Genomic DNA, 24,313 nt, shown 5'->3' on the forward strand with positions numbered 1-24,313 from the left:
ATGACCAAACAAAAAAGGGGGGAAAAACCAAAAAAACAGCCTCAGGATCAAGGGTCAATTATTTAGGATTGAGACGAGTAGAAATTTCTCCATTGAGAGGATTGTGAATCTTTGGAATTCTCTACCCCGGAACGTTGTGAATGCTCCAACATTGAATATAGTCAAGGCTGGGAAAGGCAGATTTTTGACCTCTTGATTATTCAGAGGGATATGAGGCGCAGGAGGGAAAGTGACGTTGAAGCAAAAGATCAGCTATGTTCATATTGAATGGCAGAGCAGGCTTGAGGAGCCATATGCTCTACTCCTGCTCTTATATTCTTAGTGCCTTTAGCTCCATAGAGGCAGTTATCCAAAAAAAAAAGTGGGTAGGCACATGGTAAAAAAAAATGAAACAAAATGAAATAAAACAAAGAAAAAAGAAAAAAATAGCTGAAAATAAAAAGGGGGGCCCCCGTCATGCTCGGAAATTATTGAACTCGATGTTCAGTCCGGCCAAGCTGTAGTGTGCCTAAGCGATAAATGAGGTGCTGTTCCTCGAGCTTGCGTTGATGTTCACACCATCCATTGTATATTCCCTTGCTATATCCAACTCCTTCTTGAAAACATATAATGTTTTGACCTCAACTGCTCTCTGTGGTAACAAATTCCACAGGCTCACCACTCTCTGGGTGAATAGATTTCTCCTCATCTCAGTCCTGAAAGGTTTACCTCGTATCCTTAGACTATGACCCCTGGTTCTGGACTCCCCCACCATCTGGAACATCCTTCCTGCATCTACCCTGTCAAGTCCTGTTAGAATTTTATAGGTTCCTATGGGATTCCCCCCTCACTCTTCTGAACTCCAGCTAATATAATCCTGACTCAATCTCTCCTCATACATTAGTCCCGCCATCCCAGGAATCAGTCTGGTAAACCTTCGCTGCACTCCCTCTATAGCAAGAACATCCTTCCTCAGATAAGGAGACCAAAACTACACACAATATTCCAGGTGTGGCCTCACCAAGGCCCTGTATAATTGCAGCAAGACATCCCTGCTCCTGTACTCGAATCCTCTTGCTATGCAAGCCAACATACCATTTGCCATTTTTACCGCCTGTTGCACCTGCATGCTTACCTTCAGCGACTGGTGTACGAGAACACCCAGGTCTCGCTGCATATTCCCCTCCCTCAGATAATAATCTGCCTTCCTGTTTTTGCTACCAAAGTGGATAACCTTTGACCTCAACTGCTTTCTGTGGTAGTGAATTCCATAGGCTCACCACTCTCTGGGTGAATAAACTTCTCCTCATCTCAGTCCTGAAAGGTTTTCCCCGTATCCTTAGACTATGAACCCGGGTTCTGGACTCTGAATGCAAGTAGCAATAAGTAACAATCTGCTGGTTATCTGAAACAGCTATAGCCTCGAAAGCTGCACAAGCCAATTTGAATATGTTTGAAATTCATGGAAAATATTTTAAATTCATGGGGCCTGCGTCAAAGTTGGATTTGCATGCTAAGGGTGGATTTGCTTAATAAATGATTTGATAGCTACAAATTCAATGTCAAGGTGTGCCAGAGTTAACAGTGAGGCACTTAGCCCCTATATAGAGCCACAGTTTTTACAAGGGCCAATATATTAGTGCTGTTGCCAAAAAGGATGATCATTCAAGTCCCTGTCTGGCGTGGAACCAAAACAAAGAGAAAGTATGAAATTTAATAACAGGAAGCACATTGTGTATTCACCGAGAGAAAATGAAAAGTTTAGTTCTTCAATTAGTCAAGTTTTTTGTTATATTAAAGCATAGGCTAGTTGCTCACAATTGAGCTAGGTTAGTTTCTCTCTCTCTCTCTAAGTGCCAAGGTCTGTAACTTAGTCTTGCAAACAAGAGGTCACTGACGGTTCACTATTTGATAAACACAGCATCTGCACTGGGTACAGCTTCCACTCCACTCATTTGTGAAACATCTCTGGCAGCAAAGTAACAATCCACATCCCGACTGAGGATGCCACAAGGCAACTGGTGTAGTTATTACAACAAAAGATATTACAACATGATCAGCAAGAGAGTTTGTACTGTTCATCGGTGTATTTGTAAACAGAATGTGCAAGTTTTTCTCTGGTTTGAGATGATCAAACAGTACCTACCAGTGTTGCAACTAGTATGTTACAACAAACAACCCTGCTGAAAAACTCTGCAATGTTGGCCAACGTACCAACTTGTGCAATGCCATCTAAATTAGTGGTTCTCAGACCTGTAGGGATCCATAGAGACTTTCTAGGGGGTCCGTGAAGTAATATGAAAGTGCTCGCCAAGTACTTAAGAGCAGCAGTTGGAGCTGTAAGCCAGAAGCTGGCTGTCTCACCTAGGAGGGCAATGTGCAAGGACTGACAGATTCTGCAGTGAGAAGCAAGCACATCCATCTCTCTGATATGTGCAAGTAAATACCAGTTGTCTTAAAAGAATTATTAAAACACTTTATATGTAGCACTTTTATATTCTGAGTGATATAATTTAGATCTGTAGTCTGTGATTACTGATCTATTTGAAAAGGGGTCCTTCAACCAAAAAAGTTTGAAAACTACTGATCTAGATTAAAAGCAGTGAAACTTTAAATAAAACCCCAAAAAGGAATGATTTTCATCTCCCAACTATTATCTTCAAGTCACTGGATTTGCAGATCCAAAATAAAGGGACAACTGAAAATACATGAACATTTCCAAATTGCCGTGCTAGACCTTACACTAAATGCCTTTTCGAGGCACTTTAACTCTTGCAGTCCCATTGAAGAAACATAATGGTCTGGATTTTGCAGTCAGCTGTAAAGCAAGAGCACTCGCTGCTGATCTCGAAGAAAGCCTCGCTGAGAGACCTAATCATCTCTGTGGCAGGAACCTCACCTCTCACCAGGCAGTGGTTGCAGAACTCTTTAATGGGCATTTCCAGCATGACGGTGCAGTGATGTCATCAAACTGTCCAAGCAGACAAGCACATTGAAGGATTCTCACAGACAGCCAAGCAGGAAATGAGCACTAAAATCAAATCACTTTTTAAAAGAATTTACGTAGAGCAAAATAAAGATTGGGACATACACATGAGGTGAAGGTAGAACCGGAGATATGGAAAAAAAAAACTTGAGAATTTTTTTTTTTTTAAAATGTGGTTTAAAAATCTAGTAATTAATCATAATGGAGACATTCCACAAATAAAATTATTTTTTCAGGGTTAGATCTGTTATTCAGCAATAATTATTACTGAGTCATGGTTAAAAAAAAAAACCAATCGCACCTGATTGAAAAAGATGCAACTTTTTTTTTTAAAAAGCAAAATACTGCGGATGCTGGAAATCTGAAATAAAAACAATAAATGCTGGAAATACTCAGCAGGTCTGGCAGCATCTGTGGAAAGAGAAGCAGAGTTAACGTTTCGGGTCGGTGACCCTTCTTCGGAACTGGCAAATATTAGAAATGTCAAAGGTAATAAGCAAGTGAGGCGGGGGTGGGGCAAGAGGTAACAAAGGAGAAGGTGTAGATTGGACAAGGCCACATAGCTGACCAAAAGGTCATGGAGCAAAGGCAAACAATATGTTAATGGTGTGTTGAAAGACAAAGCATTAGTACAGATAGGGTGTTAACGGACTGAAGATTGAACAGCAGCAAGTACAAACATGAAAAAAAGTGGGTAAGCAAACTGAACAAACTAAGATGAAATGAAATAAACATTTTTAAAAATTGTAAAAAATGTTTTAAAAAAAACTAAAAATAAAAGTAAAATAGAGGGCCCGTCATGCTCTGAAATTATTGAACTCAAAAATTCAGTCCGGCAGGCTGTAGTGTGCCTAATCGGTAAATGAGATGCTGTTCCTCAAGCTTGTGTTGTTAAATGGAGTTTCTAACAGGGTTGGGTGAGTGGAAAAAAGGGGAGGTTTTTGCCACACCAACTACTTTCACTGATTGGTGACTCTGGAAGGGGTCCACAGTGCAGCCTGTGGTGGAGCAGTGAATGACAGACTGCAACATCAGGATTTCCACGTCAATCTGTACTTGCACTAAATCCTGAATTCAGTTTCAGAGGAGTAATAATGGTAAATGCTGAAAGTTCACTGTCAAAAACCCTTGCAAAATCCAGGTCAATGCCTCGTATAAAAAAGGTAAAATGTGACTCGCTTCATGTACATTTAAATGCAATCAACTTAACTAATCAGTAAACACTTTTTAATAGCACTAATGAATGTAAAAAAAATACACACGTTCATCCAAAACCAAAATCTATATACAATGCAATATTAAATGGACAGTCAATTTTTTTTTCTTCGCCTCAGGATTGAGCTGCCATCCATATTATATATAAGCAAAAAAAGTGTTTTGGCCCAAGAGCGCATGATCAGCATCTGCCACACTACTTCAGAAATCGGTCCAACTTTCTCTGAATGTTCACAAAAGCGTCCCTTCCCAGGTAGTCCACGTTTCCTTCTTCCCATCTACGCCTCTCCTCCGCTGGGATGGGCTGCTCTGGCACCACTTCTAAGGACAGGTCTGCGAGAGAAGCTGCTATATCCTCCTGGAGTGGGGGTGGGGAAACAAAATCCAAGACAATTCATGATTTTACCAGACTAAAAAAAAAAGTGAGTGAGAGACAGGCAAAGAGAAGGGAAGGGCAGAGAATGAGAAAAAAGTGGCAGAGAGCAATACACACACACACCCCCATGCACAAAAATTTAGCCAATTGTAGTCTTGTGCACTTAGTCCAAATCACCAGCTTATTGAAAATCAGATCTCTGAGTTAAAATTTAAATTTTAGTAAGAATGAGAAATTAAAATGCATACTAGGCCAATCAGCATTTGAAAGAGAATGATCAAAATTTGCAGATACAAATACCTCATCAGAATTCATACCTCAAAACATTCACTGTTCCTTTTTGGATGCAGCCCAACATGCTGGTGCATTTCAGATTTCCAGCATTGGGAATTTACTTTTCTGCTTACATATATTACAATAATATAGGGCACCCAACACAAGACACATTTGCTCCGCAGTTTGGAGCCAATGCTTTGCAGCTGAAAAAATGCAGCATTACCTTTCTACTTCCCACCGAGATATCCATGAGCACTAAAAATAAAGAGCTTGCATTTACATGCACCTTTAATATCTTCAGTATGCCCCAAAGCACTTCATAGATAATGAATTATCCTTTGAAGTCCAACCTGTCACATTGTGGCCAAACTCAGCTGCCAATTTACACACAGCAATCTGCCACAAACAGCAATATTACGTGACCAGCTAAGCTATTTGTGGGTGTTGGTTGGACAATAACAGTCAGCCAGGACACCTGGAAAACTCCCTTGCTCTTCATAGAACTGTCATGAGATTGTTACATCCGTCTGAACAAGTGGATAGGACTTCAATCTGAAGGATGGCACCTGCACTAATGCATCACTACCTCAATTCCACACTGAAATGACAGCCTAGATTGTACTCAAATCCTGGAACTTGAAGCCATGACTGTTTGACACAGATGAGAGTGCTACCATGGAGCTAAGCTGACAGGATCTTCCGAGATGCTACAAATCCATTCATTAACAGAAATGAAATGTGCTTGCATTATTTAATAGCTGTAGCTTCTATTACAATAAGCTTTCACATGAATACAAAGCAGACCGAACACTTTTTCACTGCACCTTCTATTTAAGATTAATCACCTAGAAATAAGTAATCTAGATGATTTCTTCTGCAGTAGAAATGCCACCCACCCCTATCACAGTACCAGTTTCATGATGCACTGTAGCGTAGAGAAAATGCCCCAGGGTGTCGGTACACACACTACCAGTTGAAACCCAAAACATCTGTGGTATAAAGAGTATGCTCACTAGATGTTTGTGTGAAACTTTTTCCAGACCATTATCTGTTGAGGCTTCCTGTTTAGAAGAGCATGCTGGAGATTCCTCAATGACTTAGAGGTCAGCAAAGACTCTGGCTTGATTACTTTCCACTGATTCCTTCTGAAAAGCATGTATGAAGCGCCCCTGCCAAACTCTTTATCCTCCAGTCTGACAATCCTCTGAGATCTCTGCATTCCTCCAATTCTGGCTTCTTGCACATCCCTGATTTTCACTGCCCCACCATTAGCAGGCATGCCTTCAGCTGCCTAGGCCCTAAACATTGGAATCCCCCCCCCTAAACCCTTCTATTTCTCTCTCCTCCTGTAGGATGCTTTTGATCACCTGTCCTAATATCTTATGTGGCTCAGAGTCAAATTTTGATAATGCTCCTGTGAAGCACCTTGTGATGTTTTTACTTCATGAAAGGTGCTATATAAATGCAAGTTGTGTACATTTGGTGCTGACAGGATTGCACTCAGCGGGGCCACCTGCTAGAGTTCAATGAGCAGACAGTTACTAACGAGGCTCAGCTAAGTGGAATGGTACTCGGGTCAGGCAACAGAGGTTACATGGGACAATAAGAACAACCTACGGGAATTGGGAAACAAAAGGTTGATCAAAAATTGGTGCCTTTATTTCCTTTTTTGCTTTTCAGATGCTGACTGGCTCAATGTATTTTCTAGGCTTTTCTGCTTTTTATGCTAATGGGTATATAACCACAGCACAACAATGGCATTAAATTGCTAATTTTATTCAGAGACCACAGGGACAATCCACAAACATGACCGGTTTCCAAAGTGGGGAGGGAAGAATCACGTTGGTATGGTACATGGGTGCTTGTCTACAATAGCTGTTCTCAAACTTTTCAAATGGATTCGTAATCACCCACCCCCATCTAAATGATAATAAAATAAACTTATTGAACATGTACAATTTGGAATGTAAACTTCATTAGTGTCGTGTTAAAGTGACTTGCATGTAAGTTTGCCAGAGCTGCCAGATATACTGAACATTGATGTGATTGGCGGTGAAACCTTTCAGCTGAAGCGAGGATAAAAGTTAACCTTACAGGTTCAGCAACATGACTGTTGAATATTTCACCGCAACACGTAGTGGGATTAGACTCAGTGGCTCCTGTTGGGGATACTGGCACAGTTTCAGGTGTAACCCTCCACTGCCTGCCCATTCACTGCACAGCTGCTGAGTGTTTCAGGTTTTTTTCCTCTCACCCCCTGCTGTTTGTCAGCCTGTCTGAGTTGTACTTCCGCTGGCCACTGCCTGGTGTGCAGTGTCTCTGTCATCGTGACACCGCCAGTTACTGTGATGACCAAAGTGTGCCCAATCCATGCCATGGCAGTAACGTGTCCTGTTCACATTATTTTGTGAACTCCCTGGAAAGTCTCTTTAGACTCCCAGTTTGAAAACGACTGGTCTACAACACAGTAGCCCTAACTTTCCAACCCATATTTCCTGAGGGCACAGTTCACTGTTGAAAGTACCTGATCAGAGTCACTGCAAAGTGACATCATTTCTGGTCACCTAAAAGTAAAAAAAAAAAAGAGAACCTGTGCCTCAGTGGCAGCATTTCCCCTCCTCAAGAGTCAGAAGGTGCAGGGTTTGAACCCCACTCCACAGACTTAACGAGCAGACACCACAGCTCCGGCCCTGAATTCTGGGTTGGCATCCTGCCCTATACTCGTGTCTGGTGTGTGTGGGTGCCAACGCCCTCCCCCCCCCTCTCATCATCATACGGATTGTGGGAGCTTGTTAAACCTTACTGCCATTTGGGATTAATCACCCTATCGGCTGGCATAAAAGTTGGTTACGGCAATGGAAGAAGCACTCACGCCAGGTTCTTAATCAGCCTGTGAATCCTTCCATTACTTTATACATGCTTTCCTTGGAGAACAGCGAAGGTATGAAAGCAACCGAATAAACAATGCCTCAATTCATCATTGCAGAACATATACTTACTTGTTTAGTCAGCTCTGATGCGACAGGAGATATCATTTCCTCATTCTAAATGAAAGATTGTGCAAACATAAATATTTAAAGTTTTCAAAATAACCTATGATTTGTAGTGACTGATTAACTCAAATTTCAATTTTATTGCAACAGGTTCTATAATTTTAAACTTGTGTTATGGCGATCACATTCTACGACACTGGTCATCTCTCCCTTTAAAATTGAAAACAAATTTGTCTTGCCTACGGTCAGTGAATGTTTCAAGTACTTGTTGCCTACAGGCAATTTGACCTTTGTCAAATGTTCAAATGTCAAGGACAGAAGGCCGACTGAGTAAAAGGCACAATGACACATAGGAACAGGAGTAGACCATTCAGCCCTTCGAGCTGGTTCTGCCATATAATGGGCGGCACAGTGGCACAGTGGTTAGCACCGCAGCCTCACAGCTCCAGCGACCCAGGTTCAGTTCTGGGTACTGCCTGTGCGGAGTTTGCAAGTTCTCCCTGTGTCTGCGTGGGTTTCCGCCGGGTGCACCGGTTTCCTCCCACCTCCAAAGACTTGCAGGTTGATAGGTAAATTGCCCCTATTGTAGGTAGGTGGTAGGAGAATGGTGGGGATGTGGTAGAGAATATGGGATTAATGTAGGATTAGTATAAATGGGTGGTCGTTGGTCGGCACAGACTCGGTGGGCCGAAGGGCCTGTTTCAGTGCTGTATCTCTAAATAAATTTTAAAAATAAATAAATGAGATCACAGCTGATCTGTATCCTAACTCCATCCATTTCAGAATCATTGCTCACCAAATAGTTAATAGTTTCCTAGAGGCAAGGGAAGGGCAGGTTGGAAAAGGGGGAAATTAGGAAGACAAACAACTAAACTGATGGTTTTTTTTGTAAGTCCTCAAGTCATTCATTTCCAGTTGTTAGGCCAAATGTAGGAATTAAATGGTAAGGAAATTCAAAAATTGAGCAAGGAAAAAAAGATGGCTGGTTCTGAGGATACTGTGCACTAGTCAACAGGCTTTGAGTAGCATATCTGCCTTAAGAGACAACAGCCTCTACACCAGATTCTGCAGTGATTGTAGCTCAACATTGTGGAACTATGATGGTTAGATTATCAGTAACAGTTCCTGCTGGGTTATTACCCCTTCCCGCAAAACAGACATATGCTGCACCAAAATCAGAAACGGAGAGGATGTGCGATGGGAAGATTGCAGAGATGGAATGGGGCAAGTCACGGATCACTCTCATCATGGTGCTCCTTACTCAACTGACACAATGACATGGCATGATTTATAGAAAAAGAGTTCACAAATCTTCAAAAAAAAACTGTGCCCTTTTAAAAGGGCAATTATACCCAAAAGACTTTATTGAACTTAGTGTGACATTGCTAATTAACTCGTCCAGGTATTAGATTGTAAGTTCGCTTATTTTTAAAATGTGGGCGTGTATTTGAGAGGTTTGATTTACGAGGCTAGTTGCAGTCTGATATTCACATGTACCATCTCCACAGACGACGTACTGGGTTCGGCGTCAAACGACACACTCTGTTGTCTTACATTAGCTGTAGGTTTACGTGCAAAAGAGTGCTGTTGAAAATAAGGAAAATGATATGTAAACCTCAATTTTTCACACTAAGCTTAATCTCTACCATGCCATGTAATTATTGCTACAGCAGATTAAAAGTCAGATTTTCCTCTTGAAAAGAAAGGAATAAACCTGTATTAAAATCACAAATTAATGCAATGTTGCTGCTACAATTTCTGTGCAATTTCCTGGGGGTTATCATTGACCAGAAACTGAACTGGATGCGCCATATAAATACTGTGACTACAAGAGCATGTCAGAGGCTGGGAATTGAGGCAAGTAACTCACCTGCAGACTCCCCAAAGTCTATCCACCATCTACAAGGCACACACGTCAGGAGTGTGATGAAATACTCTCCACTTGCCTGGATGAGTGCAGTTCCAACAACACTCAAGAAGCTCGGCACCATTCAGGACAAAGCACTCCACTTCATCGGCACCCAATTCACCACCTTAAATATTCACTCCCTCCACCACTGGTGCACAGTGGCAGCAGTGTGTACTATATACAAGATGCACTGCGGCAACTCACCAAGGCTCCTTTGACAGCACCTTCCAAAACCGCAACCTCTACCACCTAGAAGGCCAAGGGCAGCAGATGCACAGGAACACCACCACTTGCAAGTGCCTCTCCAAGCCACACACATAATCCTGACTTGGAACTATATCGCTGTTCCTCCACTGTTGCTGGGTCAAAATCCAGGATCTCCATTCCTGACAGCGCTGTGGGTGTACCTACACATGGAATGCAGCGGTTCAAGAAGGTGGCTCACCAACACCTTCTCTAGGGCAATTAGGGATGCGTAACATCTTGTTGACTTGTCAGTGACACACACATCCCATGAAAGATTTTTTTTTAAATCTAAAATTCAATGGAGGAAACAAGAAAAAACTAAGTCTTGTTCTGGGGATAGTTTATGAATTAATTGCCTGGGTACCAAACTGGCCTTGCATGTTAGCTACTCATTAAAGAGGCTGCCAGTTCCATGCCTGGGCAGTCAGTTGAAAATCTACTCCAAGGTTATAATAACTACCACTTTCAAACTTCTCCATGACCTAAACCAGAGCAAATCACAAATATTGTGATAGTGAAGCTTGCTTAAGACAGCACAAAAAAAAATGTCTTTGGGAAAAGCCTTTCACACTGATTGGGTTATGGAGCTCTTTATAAATAGCATTCTCAAAATGCCTCAACACCTTAGGCCAGGGCAGGGGCACAGATTTGAAAGTTTGGCTTGAACAAGTTCTACGACTTGGAAAAAGCATATCAAGCATATTCCCATGTCTTACCAGTCTCTGTACAAGTGCAGCATCACTTCCCCACTTTTGTATTCCACTTCCATTGAGAACAAAGTCCAACATCAGTATCTCACTGCTTGTTGTAATGCACTTTTATTGATTTATGTATATAGCTATCTAAATCTACAGCGCCCAGTCCCACCATAAGAAAATAATCAAATTTGTTTCTGCCGATCAAAAGGGTATGACCTCACACACTTAGAATACTCACAAACTCACTAGGTTAGAGACTCCTGCATATATCATTCCCAGGAGCCCCCTGTAAATTGTGGCAAACTACACAGGACCTATTGTTAATAATGAGACACTCCTGTGGACCCTCTTTAAATTGGGACACATTTCCAGTGAGCCTCATCAATACTGACACACAACTCGGGTGCATTCCTGCTCCCAGGGATCTCCTGTTAATAGTCACAGGTAATATCGCTAATACTGAAACTCGTAAAGATCCGTGAAAAACACTCCCAGGAACCCAGTAAAAATGATACACTCGTGTGGACTCATGGCAAATATTGACAACTCCTGGGAATACACTGCAAAGTACGCATGCATCATCGAGTGGGGATTTCCGGCTCCTTCCCAACCAATTGATCCCATACTTTAAATAAAGAACACTAAGTCCCTTCCAGCATCTCTCCAGGTTAATCATATGCTAATTGAAAAGACAATTTTAAGTGAAAAAGATTTATTAATGTGCATTAAAGCCATACATGAACACCATATTCAACAAGGTCCCAGAAAGTAAAAACAAATAAATAACACCAATTACTTGTAGACAAATTCTATTATCACATTAGAGTGAGGGAGCAGAAAGTCAACCTTCACTGCAGTAGGTGAACACACCGTTCTTTCGTCACTGGGGCTTGAATACAAGTCCAGTTGAAAAAGACAAAATCTAGTATCATCCAGCCTTCACTGGGTATCTCTCCCAAAGGTTCCACATCAAGATGTGTGGGACTCGCTTTCACAAGTAGTTCAGCAGACTACATAGATGCACTTAAGAGAAGCTAGATAAACATGAGGGAGAAAAGAATAGGATATGTTGATGGGATTGGACAAAGAAGGGTGGGAGGAGGCTCGTTTGGAACATAAACACTAGGGTGGACCAGTTGGGCTGAATGGCCTGTTTGTGTGGCAAATACCATTACAAGGATCCTGTGTGAAATGAGCTGAGAGAGAATAAACAGTTGTCCCGGGTGAGTGTAATTGAAACAAAAGAAAATTTAGAATTAAAAACAGAAAATGGTGGAAAACATGTAGCATCAAATAATATCTTCAAAGTTTCAAGATTTCTCTTTACATATGCAAGGTAAATGTGGATTATTACAGTGCTGGAGATATTCACAAGACTTTGGCACACATACAGGGTTAGCTCCACAATTCAGCACTCCCAGCCACATGGGTAGCCAACATTCCAGGATGGTCCGAGAGTCTTCAGGAATTAAAGATTAGTCTCCAGGCCACTGCTGCAAGCAACCCAGGAGAACAAGCTTTGCAGCATTAAACAAAACTTTAAAAAGAACTTATTTGAACATTTACATTGATTACAAAAATATTGGAGATGGGGAGGGCAAATAAAAAATGGCTGTTTCACAAACTGTCAAGGTTGATCCAACTGTGTAACAAAGCAGTTGTTCCCCCTCTAACTGGACATGGGAAGTCAGTGCACCCAGAGGATGGACCAATGTCAGCAGCGTGGGGGTGGAATAGTTTGAGACAGGAGGTCATGTGATTAAACTTCCAGGAATACATCCGACCAGAGTTGGCAACCTTGTCAGCCATGCTTGCATGTCGAGGGGGCCAGAAACAACCCCCTTCCCTGGGGGCAAGGCACCCTGCTAGCAGCACTGGATCAGGAGTTAACCCAAAGTGCCATATTTCTAGTCACTTCAAATTTTAAAAAAAAGTACCTCAATTTCTCACCGGCAAAAATAGACTTACTTGTTTAGTTGACATAGATGGGACGAGGGCTATCTTTTCTTTTCTCTAAATGAAAAATTGTGCAAAAATAAAAGCTCTATTAATATCCCAGTTTTCAAACAAACTTAAGACTTACAGTAAATGAATAAGGCAAATTGTATTCTTACTAATTTTAACTGGTGCTGCAGTTCATCACCTTCTGCCACTCTTCATTTTACCCTCCAAAATTAAAAGCCAATGGTCCTTGCCTATGGTACATTCTGCCAGTCTGGCTGTGCAGGCACAGTGCCCAAAACCTAACCCAGAACCAAAGGCCTATTGGGTAAAGGCACTGGCCTATGTAGTGCCAAGCCACAGAGCCCATGCTGTGCTGACCTGACTGCTACACGACCAAGATCAGCTGTTGCAATTGACCACAGCATTCCTGTGTTAGAGAGGTGCAAAAATATTGATAGGTGCAAGGCTTGCTGATCATAATCCAGCGAGTATGAACGTTGCACAAGGTTGACATTCACTGTGCTACTTCTCATGACTGAAGAGTCTGTGTACATTCAACATCAAGCCACACACAAGAATGTATCCTTTGAAATGTATCGAAAGGTTGTTACCATCTTTAAACCACACCTTAGCGAAATAGTCAATATTTAACAAGAGGGCAGGGAAGAATAAGACAAAGAAAAAGACCAACCTAATTTACTATTTTTTTTAAAACCTTGGGCTCGATTTTACGTGGGGCGGACGGGAGCTGGCCACCAACGTAAAAGTCAGTGGCGAATCCACTTCCGCCTAGCCCGGGGATCCGTCCCACATTTAACAGGTCCCCACCGCACCCCCACTCCCATCTGGCTCGCTGGAGTGGCATAAAATTCCGGCCCTTAAGTCATTCAGCCTCAGTCATTAGGCCAAACCTGTCCCTTTATTAAAAAAAAAATTGTGGGGGCTGGAATTTGGGTGCCACCGTACAGGCTAGCATTTATGCCCATCCTGAGTTAACTTGAAAACGTGGTGGTCGGCCTTCCCTCCTATAACCGGATTAGTGCGGAACTGGAGTCACATTGGCCAGACCAGGTAAGGAAGCAGGTTCTGTTCCCTAAGAGACATCAATGAAGCAGTTGGGATTTTTGTACTATCCGGCAGCTTCACAGTCACTTTTACCTTTACCAACTCTTCAACTGAATACAAATTCTCAAACTGCGATGGTGAGATTTAAATTCCTGTTCACTGGATCATTAATCCAGGACTCTGGATTACTAGTCCAGTAAAATAACCACTTCACTGCCTTTTAAAGTCAGAAACAGTGAGGAGATCAAACAGGAAGAGAAAAAAAACTGATTCTGAAGTGCTCTGCAATCAAATACCTAATGCACGATAATTGTAGTAACATTATATTTATTACCTGACCCTAGTTTCCAAGTGGCTTGCTTGACCACTCCAGAAGGCAGTTACGAGTCAACCACTTAGGTCAGGGGTCATCAACCTTTTTTTATTAACCTGAAGAGCCTTTTTTTTTAAAAAAGCAAAATAAAAACTATTGGGAGCAAGAGGGAAATTTGGCATTTCTAAACCAAATTGCCACTTCTCTCAGGTAGAATGCATAATTTGCATATATAAATAAAATACATGCATTCAATTTATACATCAATAGAAAAAACAATTACATTAACTCCGAATTATTGCATTTTTGACTTTTTTGCATTTTCTCTTCATATCTCCAGTATATGCATGCTCAGGTGCTTAGATTAGCCTTTTATCCCCACAATAAAATCACGATTCTCATTTTTTTTTCGCTCTTTTTTCATGTTAACTGAATCCAACTGGAAAAGATTGGGAGCCGCAAATGAGATGTTAAAGAGCCACATGAGGCTCCGGAGCCAAAGACTGCCAACCCCTGACATAGGCATGTGACTGGAATCACAAAGGCCAGGCCAGGTAAGGAAGCAGGTTTTGTTCCCAAAGAGACATGAGTGAACCAGTAGGGTTTGTACGACAATCGAACTGCTTCGTGGTCACCTTACTGATACTAGCTTTTGTAATAAACAAGATACTGGTATCAATATCAGCAAGTAAAAATAACTCTTTACGAAAAGCTAATACTTTTTATAAACGAAATTCAAATTCTTAAACTGCCATGATGGGATTTTAAACTCATGTTTTCTGGATTATAACCAAACCTCTGGTCTATTAGTCTGGTAACGCAACACTAATGTACTCCTGTAGATATGATCATCAAACAGTAAAATACTGTTGAGGTATACCCCCAAAACAGACACATACTGCGTCAGAATCAGAAACATAGAGGTTATGCAATGGAACAATCCTAGAGGCAGGCTGGGGCAAGTGATAATCACTGTCATCATGGTGCCCCATACTCAACTGGCAGTGACATGGCATGATTTACACCGATTTCACAAAGCAATCTTATATTTTTTTTTAAATTGTGACCTTTTAAAAAGCAATTACACCTAAATGGATTCATTAGTGCGACATTGCTAGCTAATACTCCCAAGTATTAGATTTAAGTTAATTTTATATTGAGAAAGTGGCTGGGTAGTTGAGAGGATTGATTTACGAGGCTAGCTGCAGTCTGATATTCACATGTACCGTCTTCAGAGCCGACTTTCTGGGTTTAGCGATAAACGGCACATTCAGTTGTCTTACATGAGCTGTAGATCTACGTGCAAATGCTTGCTGTTGAAAATAAGAAAAATGATCTGTAAACCTCAATTCTTCACATTGGATTTGGTTTGTACTATGCTATCTAATTATTACTACTGCACATAATAATAAAAAGGTCATATATTCCAGAAATGAATAAATCCAATTTAAAGATACAGATTCATTCATGCAATGTTGCTGCTAAACTTTCTGTGCAATCCATATTCACTGGTGGTAAACAAAAGATAGCTTTAGCCATTTGCCACCCAAAGTGTAAAACTGGTATTGCAGATGTGTTGCCAGTTACAGCCTTCGAGTCATAGAGAGATACAGCACTGAAACAGGCCTTTTGACCCACCGAGTCTGTGCCAAACATCAACCACCCATTTATACTAACCCTACATTAATCCCATATTCCCTACCACATCCCCACCTTCCCTCAATTCTTCTACCACCTACCTACACTAGGGTCAATTTACAATAGCCAATTTACCTATCAACCTGCAAGTCTTTAGCTGTGGGAGGAAACCGGAGCACTCGGTGGAAACCCACGCGGTCACAGGGAGAACTTGCAAACTCCACACAGGCAGTACCCAGAACCGAACCTGGGTTGCTGGAGCTGTGAGACTACGGTGCTAACCACTGCGCCACTGTGCCGCCCCTAGCATCCCACAGGCCTTGTTACACAAAAACACATACAAGGTCCTGAAGGGGCTTGTTAGGGTAGGCATTGAGGTTGTTTCTGCTGGCTGGGCAACCTAGAACACAGGGGCACAGTATCACAATAAGGGGTTGATCATTGAGGACTGAGATGAGAAATTTCTTCAGTCAGATAGATGGCAGTGTATCTTTGGAATTGTCTATCCCAGAGGGCAGTGGATGCTCCATTGTTGAGTATATTTAAGGCTGGGATAGACAGATCTTTGGTGTCTCAGGGAATCAAGAATCAGGGAGCAAGCGGCAAACTGCAGTTCTGGCAAATCATGATCATATTGAAAGGTGGAGCAGGATTGAGGGACCATATGGTCTACCCCTGCTCGTATTTCTTATGTTATTATGCCATTGAAAATGCCCAGACAGCAAATTACAAAATCTACACCAGGATTATAATGAATGCTACTTTCAAACTTCTCAATCAGCTAAACTGTCAATTAATGAGTGATGTTGTTCATCCAGCTTGATAAATGATAGCACAACCAAGCTTTGGACAAAATCCTTTCCCACTCTCTGGGCTATGGAGATCATGAACTCATTCTTGAAATGCATTAAGATTTCAAGTGAACAGACATCCATGAGTGTATTCCCAATTGGGTCAATTATGGATTGACTAGTCAAAGACCTAGGAGTTGGTCTTGAAGAAATTCAATGACTTGAGAAAAAGCATACCAGGGCTAAAGTAAGGATATCACCATTGTCCTACCAGACTCTGTACGACTGGATCACTCCCTCACTTTTGTATTCTCATCTCATTAAGATAAAGCACAACATAGTATTTTTGATTACTTTCTGTACATTTACATAACCTTTTATTGATTTGGACACCCAAATATTGTTGCTCTTCCACATTTCATAGTGTCTCACCATTAAGAAAACAATCCAATTTGGCTCTCTCAGATCCAAAGTGGATAGCCTCACACCTCCTGACATTTGGCTTCAGAGTAATGGTGCTCACAAACTCACCTGGTCAGGGGGGGGGGGGGGGGGGGGGGAACGTTCCCAAACATGTCCTGTAAATTTTGACACAGTACACAAGGAACTTCAGCCAACAGTGATACGCTCCCAGGAGCCTCTTGTCATAACTAATATGCTACCCAGGGGTCCACTGGCACATTTCTGGGGAACCCTGGGCAAATGATGTATGCACAGGTGTCCTTTTAAAATATTGTCACCTTCCCATGACTCCCTGAAGATACTGACGCTCCCAGGGACCTTCTGCCAATACTGACACACTTTCAGAGGTACTCTTCAAATACCAACACACTCCTTGGGAGCCCCTTAAAATTATAGCCCATGAAGAACACTCAATCCAAAGCCTCGATGCCTCAGTGTTCGAATGGAGATTTTCTGCCTCTTCCCAACCAACTGACCTCGTACTTCATTTAAGGAGCACTAACTTCCTTCCAACATCTCCCAGGTTAACCATACATTAATTGCAAGACTATTTTGCATTAAATCATATATTAATGTATTCAACAAGGTCCCAGGAAATAAACAAAGAAAAATAACACCAGTTACCCACACACTATGTTATAGTGGGGAAGCAGAAGGTTAAAATCAAAAGTTGTGCCTTTCATTTGAGAGGGGAAAAAAAAGACAGACTGGGGTGTTAGATGGAGCAGGAGGTTAACACACTGTTCATTCACCTCTGGTTACGCAACGAACGATTAGCATTTGGAATTAACTGCCCGATAGTGAATCCGCTTCCACCACCCAATAGCTTTCAGATGGGAATTGGATAAATAATTGGAGAAAATAATTACAGGGCTACAGGGAATGAGCAAGGAGTGGGACTAGCTAGATTGCTCTTCGCAAGAGCCAACGCAAACTCAATGGGATGAATGGCCTCCTTCTATATTATTCTATGATTATATGATATATACAAACAAAATGCGCACTCTCTCACACAGTTATTAATGCCTGTGGGCTTTTCTTATTTGACTTTGCACCACTCCAGCATTCTATCATGCATGTGTTGTTGAATACAAAGAATCTGTGGCTAGATTGACACTTGACCAGGTTTAGGAATGGGCAGGGAGTCAAGAGACTAGGATTCAAAACAAAATAAAAGGTCAAGAGTGTACAAGCATCAGTTGAGCTCCAGTATTTACATTACAACTTTAAACTCACTGTGATCATTAACTCCCCTGATTTTACAGTGTTACTTTTAACTGGATACTAAAATTAATATTTTTCTTTTACATCCACAGATCCTAAAGCATCACTCAAAATCTGGTGAGAAAAGGCCATTCAGCCCATCAAGATCACTCCATCCAAAATCCATACATTGCTGGTCCAATGGGGAATTTCTCACCCTTCCCAACCAACTAATCCTTTATGTTAATGAAGGATTACTAACTGGCTGAGGGGTGCAGGGAAGCTAATCATGCAAAGACCATTTTACTTTTATAAAACATTAATACACTGCATTAATGCACACATAGTACAGAAACATTACATTCAACAAGGTCTTAGGAACTGGAATGGAACAAAGAAACCTAACGCCAGGGGGTAAAGTCACCACTTAATGGTATAAGGAATATGGCACTTGGTCAAAGTAGAGAGCAACTTGGGTATATGACTGATAATGTGGGCTGCAGGATGATATCAATGGACAGTCAGGTGGGCGGAACAATGGCAAATGGAGTTCAATCCAGAGAAGTGTGAAGTAACGCGTTTGGGAAGGCTAACAAGGCAAGGGAATACACAATAAATGGTAGGATACTGAAGTGCAGAGGAACAGAGGGACCTTGGAGTGCACGTCAACAGATCCCTAAAGGTGGATGGACAGACAGATAATGGAAGTGGAGACAATAACTTCAAAAGGAAATTGGACGTCCACTTGAAGGAGATAAATTTGCAGGGCTATGGGGATTGAGCAGGGGAGAGGACTGACTGGATTGCTCCGTGGAGATCCGGCATGGACTCAATGAGCATAATGGCTTCCTTCTGTGCTGTAAATGACTCTTATAAAGTGGTCAAGAAGGCATGTGGGATACTTGCCTTTATTGGCCAAGGCATAGAATAGAAGAGCTTGGAGGTTATGCTGGAACTGTATAAAAACAGTAGTTAGGCCACAGCTGTTGTATTTCCTGCAGTTCTAGTCACCACACTATAGGAAAATGTGATTGTACTCGAGAGGGTACAAGGAGATTTACAAGGATGTTGTCTGGACTGGAGAATTTTATTTATGAGGAAAGATTGGATAGGCTAGGGTTGTTTTCTTTAGAACAGAGGAGGCTGAAGGGAGACCTACTTGAGGTGTATTAGGGAGGGGTCTAGATAGAGTGAATAGTGAGGCCCTATTCTCCTTGGTTGAGGGGTCCATTTCCAGGGGGCATAGATTTAGGGTAAGAGGTTTGGAGGAAAGTCGATGAGAAATGTTTTCACCCAGAGGGTTGTGGGGATCTGCAACTCACTGCCTGAAAGATGGATTTCTGCCTCTAGCACCCTAACATTTCAAAAGTACTTGGAAGTGCCGTAACCTACAAGGCTTTGGACCAAGAGCTGGAAAATGGGATTAGGCTGGATGGCTCCTTGTTCGCTGGCATTGACAGATGGGCCAAATGGCCTCCTTCCCTGGTGTAAATGCCTGAAAGGGTGGTTGAAGTAGCTTCAACAGTAAATTTTCAAAAAGGTAATTGGATAAACACTTGGAAAGAAAAAAAATTGCAAGGATGCAGGAATGAAGGAACAGGGAGTGGGATGAATTGGATAGCTCTTTTAAAGGCATGATAGGCCAAATGGTCTATTTCTGTTCTGTATGATTCCATAAAATGAGCATTTTGGGCATGAAGGGAAAATTTGTTGTTCATTTCAGGTAAACAGCCCAAGGTGACTTACAGGACACCGTACAGGAAATAGAGGAGTGACTGAAAGTGACTCTAGGCTCAGTGAAAGAGGTAGGCTTTGAGAAGGCTTTTATAAAGGGGAAAAGAGGGTGGCTAATAAGATTAGGAACAGCAAGAGCTCCAGAAAGCAGGAGTGGAATGGGGAGGGGAGAAAGACACATACCATGTCAACAAACAACTTTTAATGTGGTAAAACATCCCAAAGCACAATACAAGAGCAACATCATATAAAATTTGACACCGGGCACATAAGGCGATATTAGGCAGATGACCAAAAGCTTGGCCAAAGAAGGAGGTTTTAAGGAATGGCTTAAAAGCAGGAGAGAGGTATTGAGGCAGAGAGATTTAAGGAGAAAATTCCAGAGCTTAGGGCCTAGGCAACTGAAGGCACAGTCACCAATGGTGGAGCGATTAAAATCAGGGAGGTCAGAATCAGAGGAGTGCAGATATCAAAGAACAAAGAAAATTACAGCACAGGAACAGGCCCTTTGGCCCTCCAAGCCTGCGCCGATCCAGATCCTCTATCTAAACATGTCGCCTATTTTCTAAGGGTCTGTATCTCTTTTCTTCCTGCCCATTCATGTATCTGTCTAGATACATCTTAAAAGACGCCATCATGCCCACATCTACCACCTCCGCTGGCAACGCGTTCCAGGCACCCACCACCCTCTGCGTAAAGAACTTTCCACGCATATCCCCCCTAAACTTTTCCCCTTTCACTTTGAACTCATGTCCTCTAGTAATTGAATCCCCCACTCTGGGGAAAAAGCCTCTTGCTATCCACCCTGTCTATACCTCTCATGATTTTGTACACCTCAATCAGGTCCCCCCTCAACCTCCGTCTTTCTAATGAAAATAATCCTAATCTACTCAACCTCTCTTCATAGCTAGCGCCCTCCATACCAGGCAACATCCTGGTGAACCTCCTCTGCACCCTCTCCAAAGCATCCACATCCTTTTGGTAATGTGGCAATAGGAACTGCACGCAGTATTCCAAATGTGGCCGAACCAAAGTCCTATACAACTGTAACATGACCTGCCAACTCTTGTACTCAATACCCCGTCCGATGAAGGAAAGCATGCCGTATGCCTTCTTGACCACTCTATTTACCTGCGTTGCCACCTTCAGGGAACAGTGGACCTGAACACCCAAATCTCTCTGGACATCAATTTTCCCCAGGACTTTTCCATTTACTGTATAATTCACTCTTGAATTGGATCTTCCAAAATGCATCACCTCGCATTTGCCCTGATTGAACTCCATCTGCCATTTCTCTGCCCAACTCTCCAATCTATCTATATTCTGCTGTATTCTCTGACAGTCCCCTTCACTATCTGCTACTCCACCAATCTTAGTGTCATCTGCAAACTTGCTAATCAGTCCACCTATACTTTCCTCCAAATCATTAATGTATATCACAAACAACAGTGGTCCCAGCACGGATCCCTGTGGAACACCACTGGTCACACGTCTCCATTTTGAGAAACTCCCCTCTACTGCTACTCTCTGTCTCCTGTTGCCCAGCCAGTTCTTTATCCATCTAGCTAGTACACCTTGGACCCCATGCGCCTTCACTTTCTCCATCAGCCTGCCATGGGGAACCTTATCAAACGCCTTACTGAAGTCCATGTATATGACATCGACAGCCCTTCCCTCATCAATCAACTTTGTCACTTCCTCAAAGAATTCTATTAAGTTGGTAAGACATGACCTTCCCTGCACAAAACCATGTTGCCTATCACTGATAAGCCCATTTTCTTCCAAATGGGAATAGATCCTATCCCTCAGTATCTTCTCCAGCAGCTTCCCTACCACTGACGTCAGGCTCACCGGTCTATAATTACCTGGATTATCCCTGTTGCCCTTCTTAAACAAGGGAACAACATTAGCAATTCTCCAGTCCTCCGGGACCTCACCCGTGTTTAAGGATGCTGCAAAGATATCTGTTAAGGCCCCAGCTATTTCCTCTCTCGCTTCCCTCAGTGACCTGGGATAGATCCCATCCGGACCTGGGGACTTGTCCACCTTAATGCCCTTTAGAATACCCAACACTTCCTCCCTCCTTATGCCAACTTGACCGAGAGTAATCAAACATCTGTTCCTAACCTCAACATCCGTCATGTCCCTCTCCTCGGTAAATGCAAAGTACTCGTTTAGAATCTCACCCATTTTCTCTGACTCCAAGCATAACATTCCTCCTTTGTCTTTGAGTGGGCCAATCCTTTCTCTAGTTACCCTCTTTCTCCTTTGGGATTTTCTTTAACCCTGTTTGTTAAAGATATTTCATGACCCCTTTTAGCCCTCTTAATTCCTCATTTCAGATTGGTCAGAGGGTTGTAGGGCTGGCGGAAGTTAGAGATAGGGAGGGGTTAGGCTATGGAGAGATCAGAATCACAAATGTAGAGGATGTGCAATGGGAAGATTGCTGAGGCAGGATCAGGCAAGTCATGGATTACTCTCATTATGGTGCCCCACACACAATTGATACAACAACATGGGCATGATGTACACAAAAAGTTCACAAATCAATCTTTTTGCAAAAGATTGTGCCCTTTTAAAAAGTGATTATACCTAAAAGGATTCATTGAACTCTTAGTATGACTTGGCTAGCTAACATTCCCAAGTATTAGATTGCAAGTTAGTTTTTTTTTTAAAAAAGTGGCTGGATAACGGAGAGGTTTGATTTACGAGGCTAGTTGCAGTCTGATATTCACATGTACCATCTTCATAGACGACGTACTGGGTTCAGCGGCTAATGGCAGATTTAGAAATCTTACAGCTTTAGCTGCATGCTGTTGAAAATAAGGAAAATGATCTGTAAGCCTCAATTCTTCACACTAGACTCAGTCTCTACAGTGTTAAGTAATTAATGCTACAACATGGAACAAAAAAGATCATATTTTCCTCTCAAATGATTAATAAACCCAAATCAAGAATACAGTTTTATGCAATTTTGCTCCTAAAGTTTTTGTGCAATCCAAATTCAATGGTGGGAATTTTTTGGGGGAGGAGGCTATGAGTAATAAAAACAAAGTACTGGAAATACACAGCAGATCTGGCAGCATCTGTGGAGAGAGAAACAGAGTTAACGTTTCAGGTTGGTGATCTTTCATCAGAACTGAGACAAGGGAGAAAAACAAAGATGGGAAGAAATGAGTTCACTGGGGCAGGAACAGGCTGAAACGATAGGTCTACCAGTGCAATCCTGTTTGTGGATCTTGGGAAAGAGGTAGAAGTGGGCTGTACGAGGTTGGGGAACTATGATGTTGGAAGCCGTGAAGTGAAGATCTCCAGAGGAGATGACGTCAGTGACAGTCCTGGAAACAATGGCTTGATGTTTGGTGGTGGGGTCATGATCAAGGAAGAGGTAAGAGGAAGTGTCAGAGAGTGAGCATTTGGTTTCTGCTTGGTAGAGGTCAGTTCACCAGGCAACAACGGCACCACCCTTGTCAGCCGGTTTGATAACAATGTTGGGGTTAGACCCAAGAGAACAGAGTGCAGCAAGATCAGAGGGAGACAGGTTGGAGTGAGTAAGGGGAGCAGAGAAATTGAGAGAGCCGATATCAGTTGGCAGTTCTCAATGAAAAGATTAAGAGGGTGAGAGGGCAAGAGGCCAGAGGGAAGGATCCAAGTGGAGGGAGAATACTGGAGGCACGTAAAATATTCTGCTGTGCGGGGGAGTGGAGGAATCCTGGCTAAAGAAGCAGGCGCGGAGACGAAGGTGACAGAAGACGAGCTCAACATTGCGCTGAGCTTGAAATTCATTGAGGTGGGGGCGTAAGGGGATAAAGCTGAGGCCTTTGCAGGGGACAGATCATTCAGGGTGAGAGAGGGGAAGGTCGGAGGTGAGATTAGAAGGAATGGGGATCAGAAGGAAGTGAAAGGCGTTGGTACCCTCGAGTTGTTGGAGCTTGCGAATATGAGTGATGCTTTTGACTTGGTTATTAATGACATTAACAAAATAAAGACAATGCATAATCAAATATAATGCTAGCCTTTCTTAACAGGAAAAAAAAGAATGTTCTGCTAGGCATGGTACAACCTTCTGGTGACCTTCCACAGCCACAGTGCTGATCCCAAGCTTACTCATATGCTGCTCAGTCATACCCAGACAGTGGGCTTTTGCAGTAGAACTGTTATCTGGATTAGTACCATTTGTAAGTCACTCCCCCTCCTCTGTCTTCCTTGCCCAGGTTACCCTTTTTTTTTAGAAAAAAAATCTTCGTCCCGCTGTATTGCAATAGCTAGCAATGCTAGCTATACCTATGCTGTTACACAGAAAGTACAGCAGTATTACTCACTTCACTTCTGTTGAGGCCTGCAGCAATGAGGACGTAGGAGACCCCAGGACAGGCATGTAGGGGCAGGGTCGCTGGGGCACAGGCAGGCCTAGACAACGGGGTGGGAGGCAACCCTCCTGGGGGTGGGGGGGGGGGGGGCAGCCAACACTGCCATGGGGGCCCT

The 24,313-nt window shown here is 42.5% G+C and overlaps 1 protein-coding gene across 14 annotated transcripts in view; it reads right to left on the minus strand.

Annotated features, from left to right (window-relative positions):
* Positions 1-4,178: 4,178 nt before the first annotated feature.
* gyg2 (glycogenin 2) overlaps positions 4,179-24,313 on the minus strand; it is a 95,467-nt gene continuing 75,332 nt past the window's right edge. For 4 of the 14 annotated variants that reach the window (XM_068033156.1, XM_068033152.1, XM_068033160.1 and 1 more), the window contains 6 exons: positions 22,564-22,641; positions 15,221-15,313; positions 12,647-12,691; positions 9,317-9,409; positions 7,832-7,876; positions 4,179-4,538 (listed from right to left, as the gene is read on the minus strand). In XM_068033156.1, the coding sequence (XP_067889257.1) occupies positions 4,377-4,538; positions 7,832-7,876; positions 9,317-9,409; positions 12,647-12,691; positions 15,221-15,313; positions 22,564-22,641 (516 nt within the window). In that variant the 3' untranslated portion in view covers positions 4,179-4,376. Of the gene's footprint in view, positions 4,539-7,831; positions 7,877-9,290; positions 9,410-12,646; positions 12,692-15,220; positions 15,314-22,563; positions 22,642-24,313 lie in introns of all 14 variants that reach the window. The other 10 variants (XM_068033155.1, XM_068033154.1, XM_068033153.1 and 7 more) reach the window with 10 other exon arrangements.

Source organism: Heterodontus francisci, chromosome 6 (assembly GCF_036365525.1).
Source record: "Heterodontus francisci isolate sHetFra1 chromosome 6, sHetFra1.hap1, whole genome shotgun sequence".
In the NCBI taxonomy this organism is placed as follows: Eukaryota; Metazoa; Chordata; class Chondrichthyes; order Heterodontiformes; family Heterodontidae; genus Heterodontus; species Heterodontus francisci.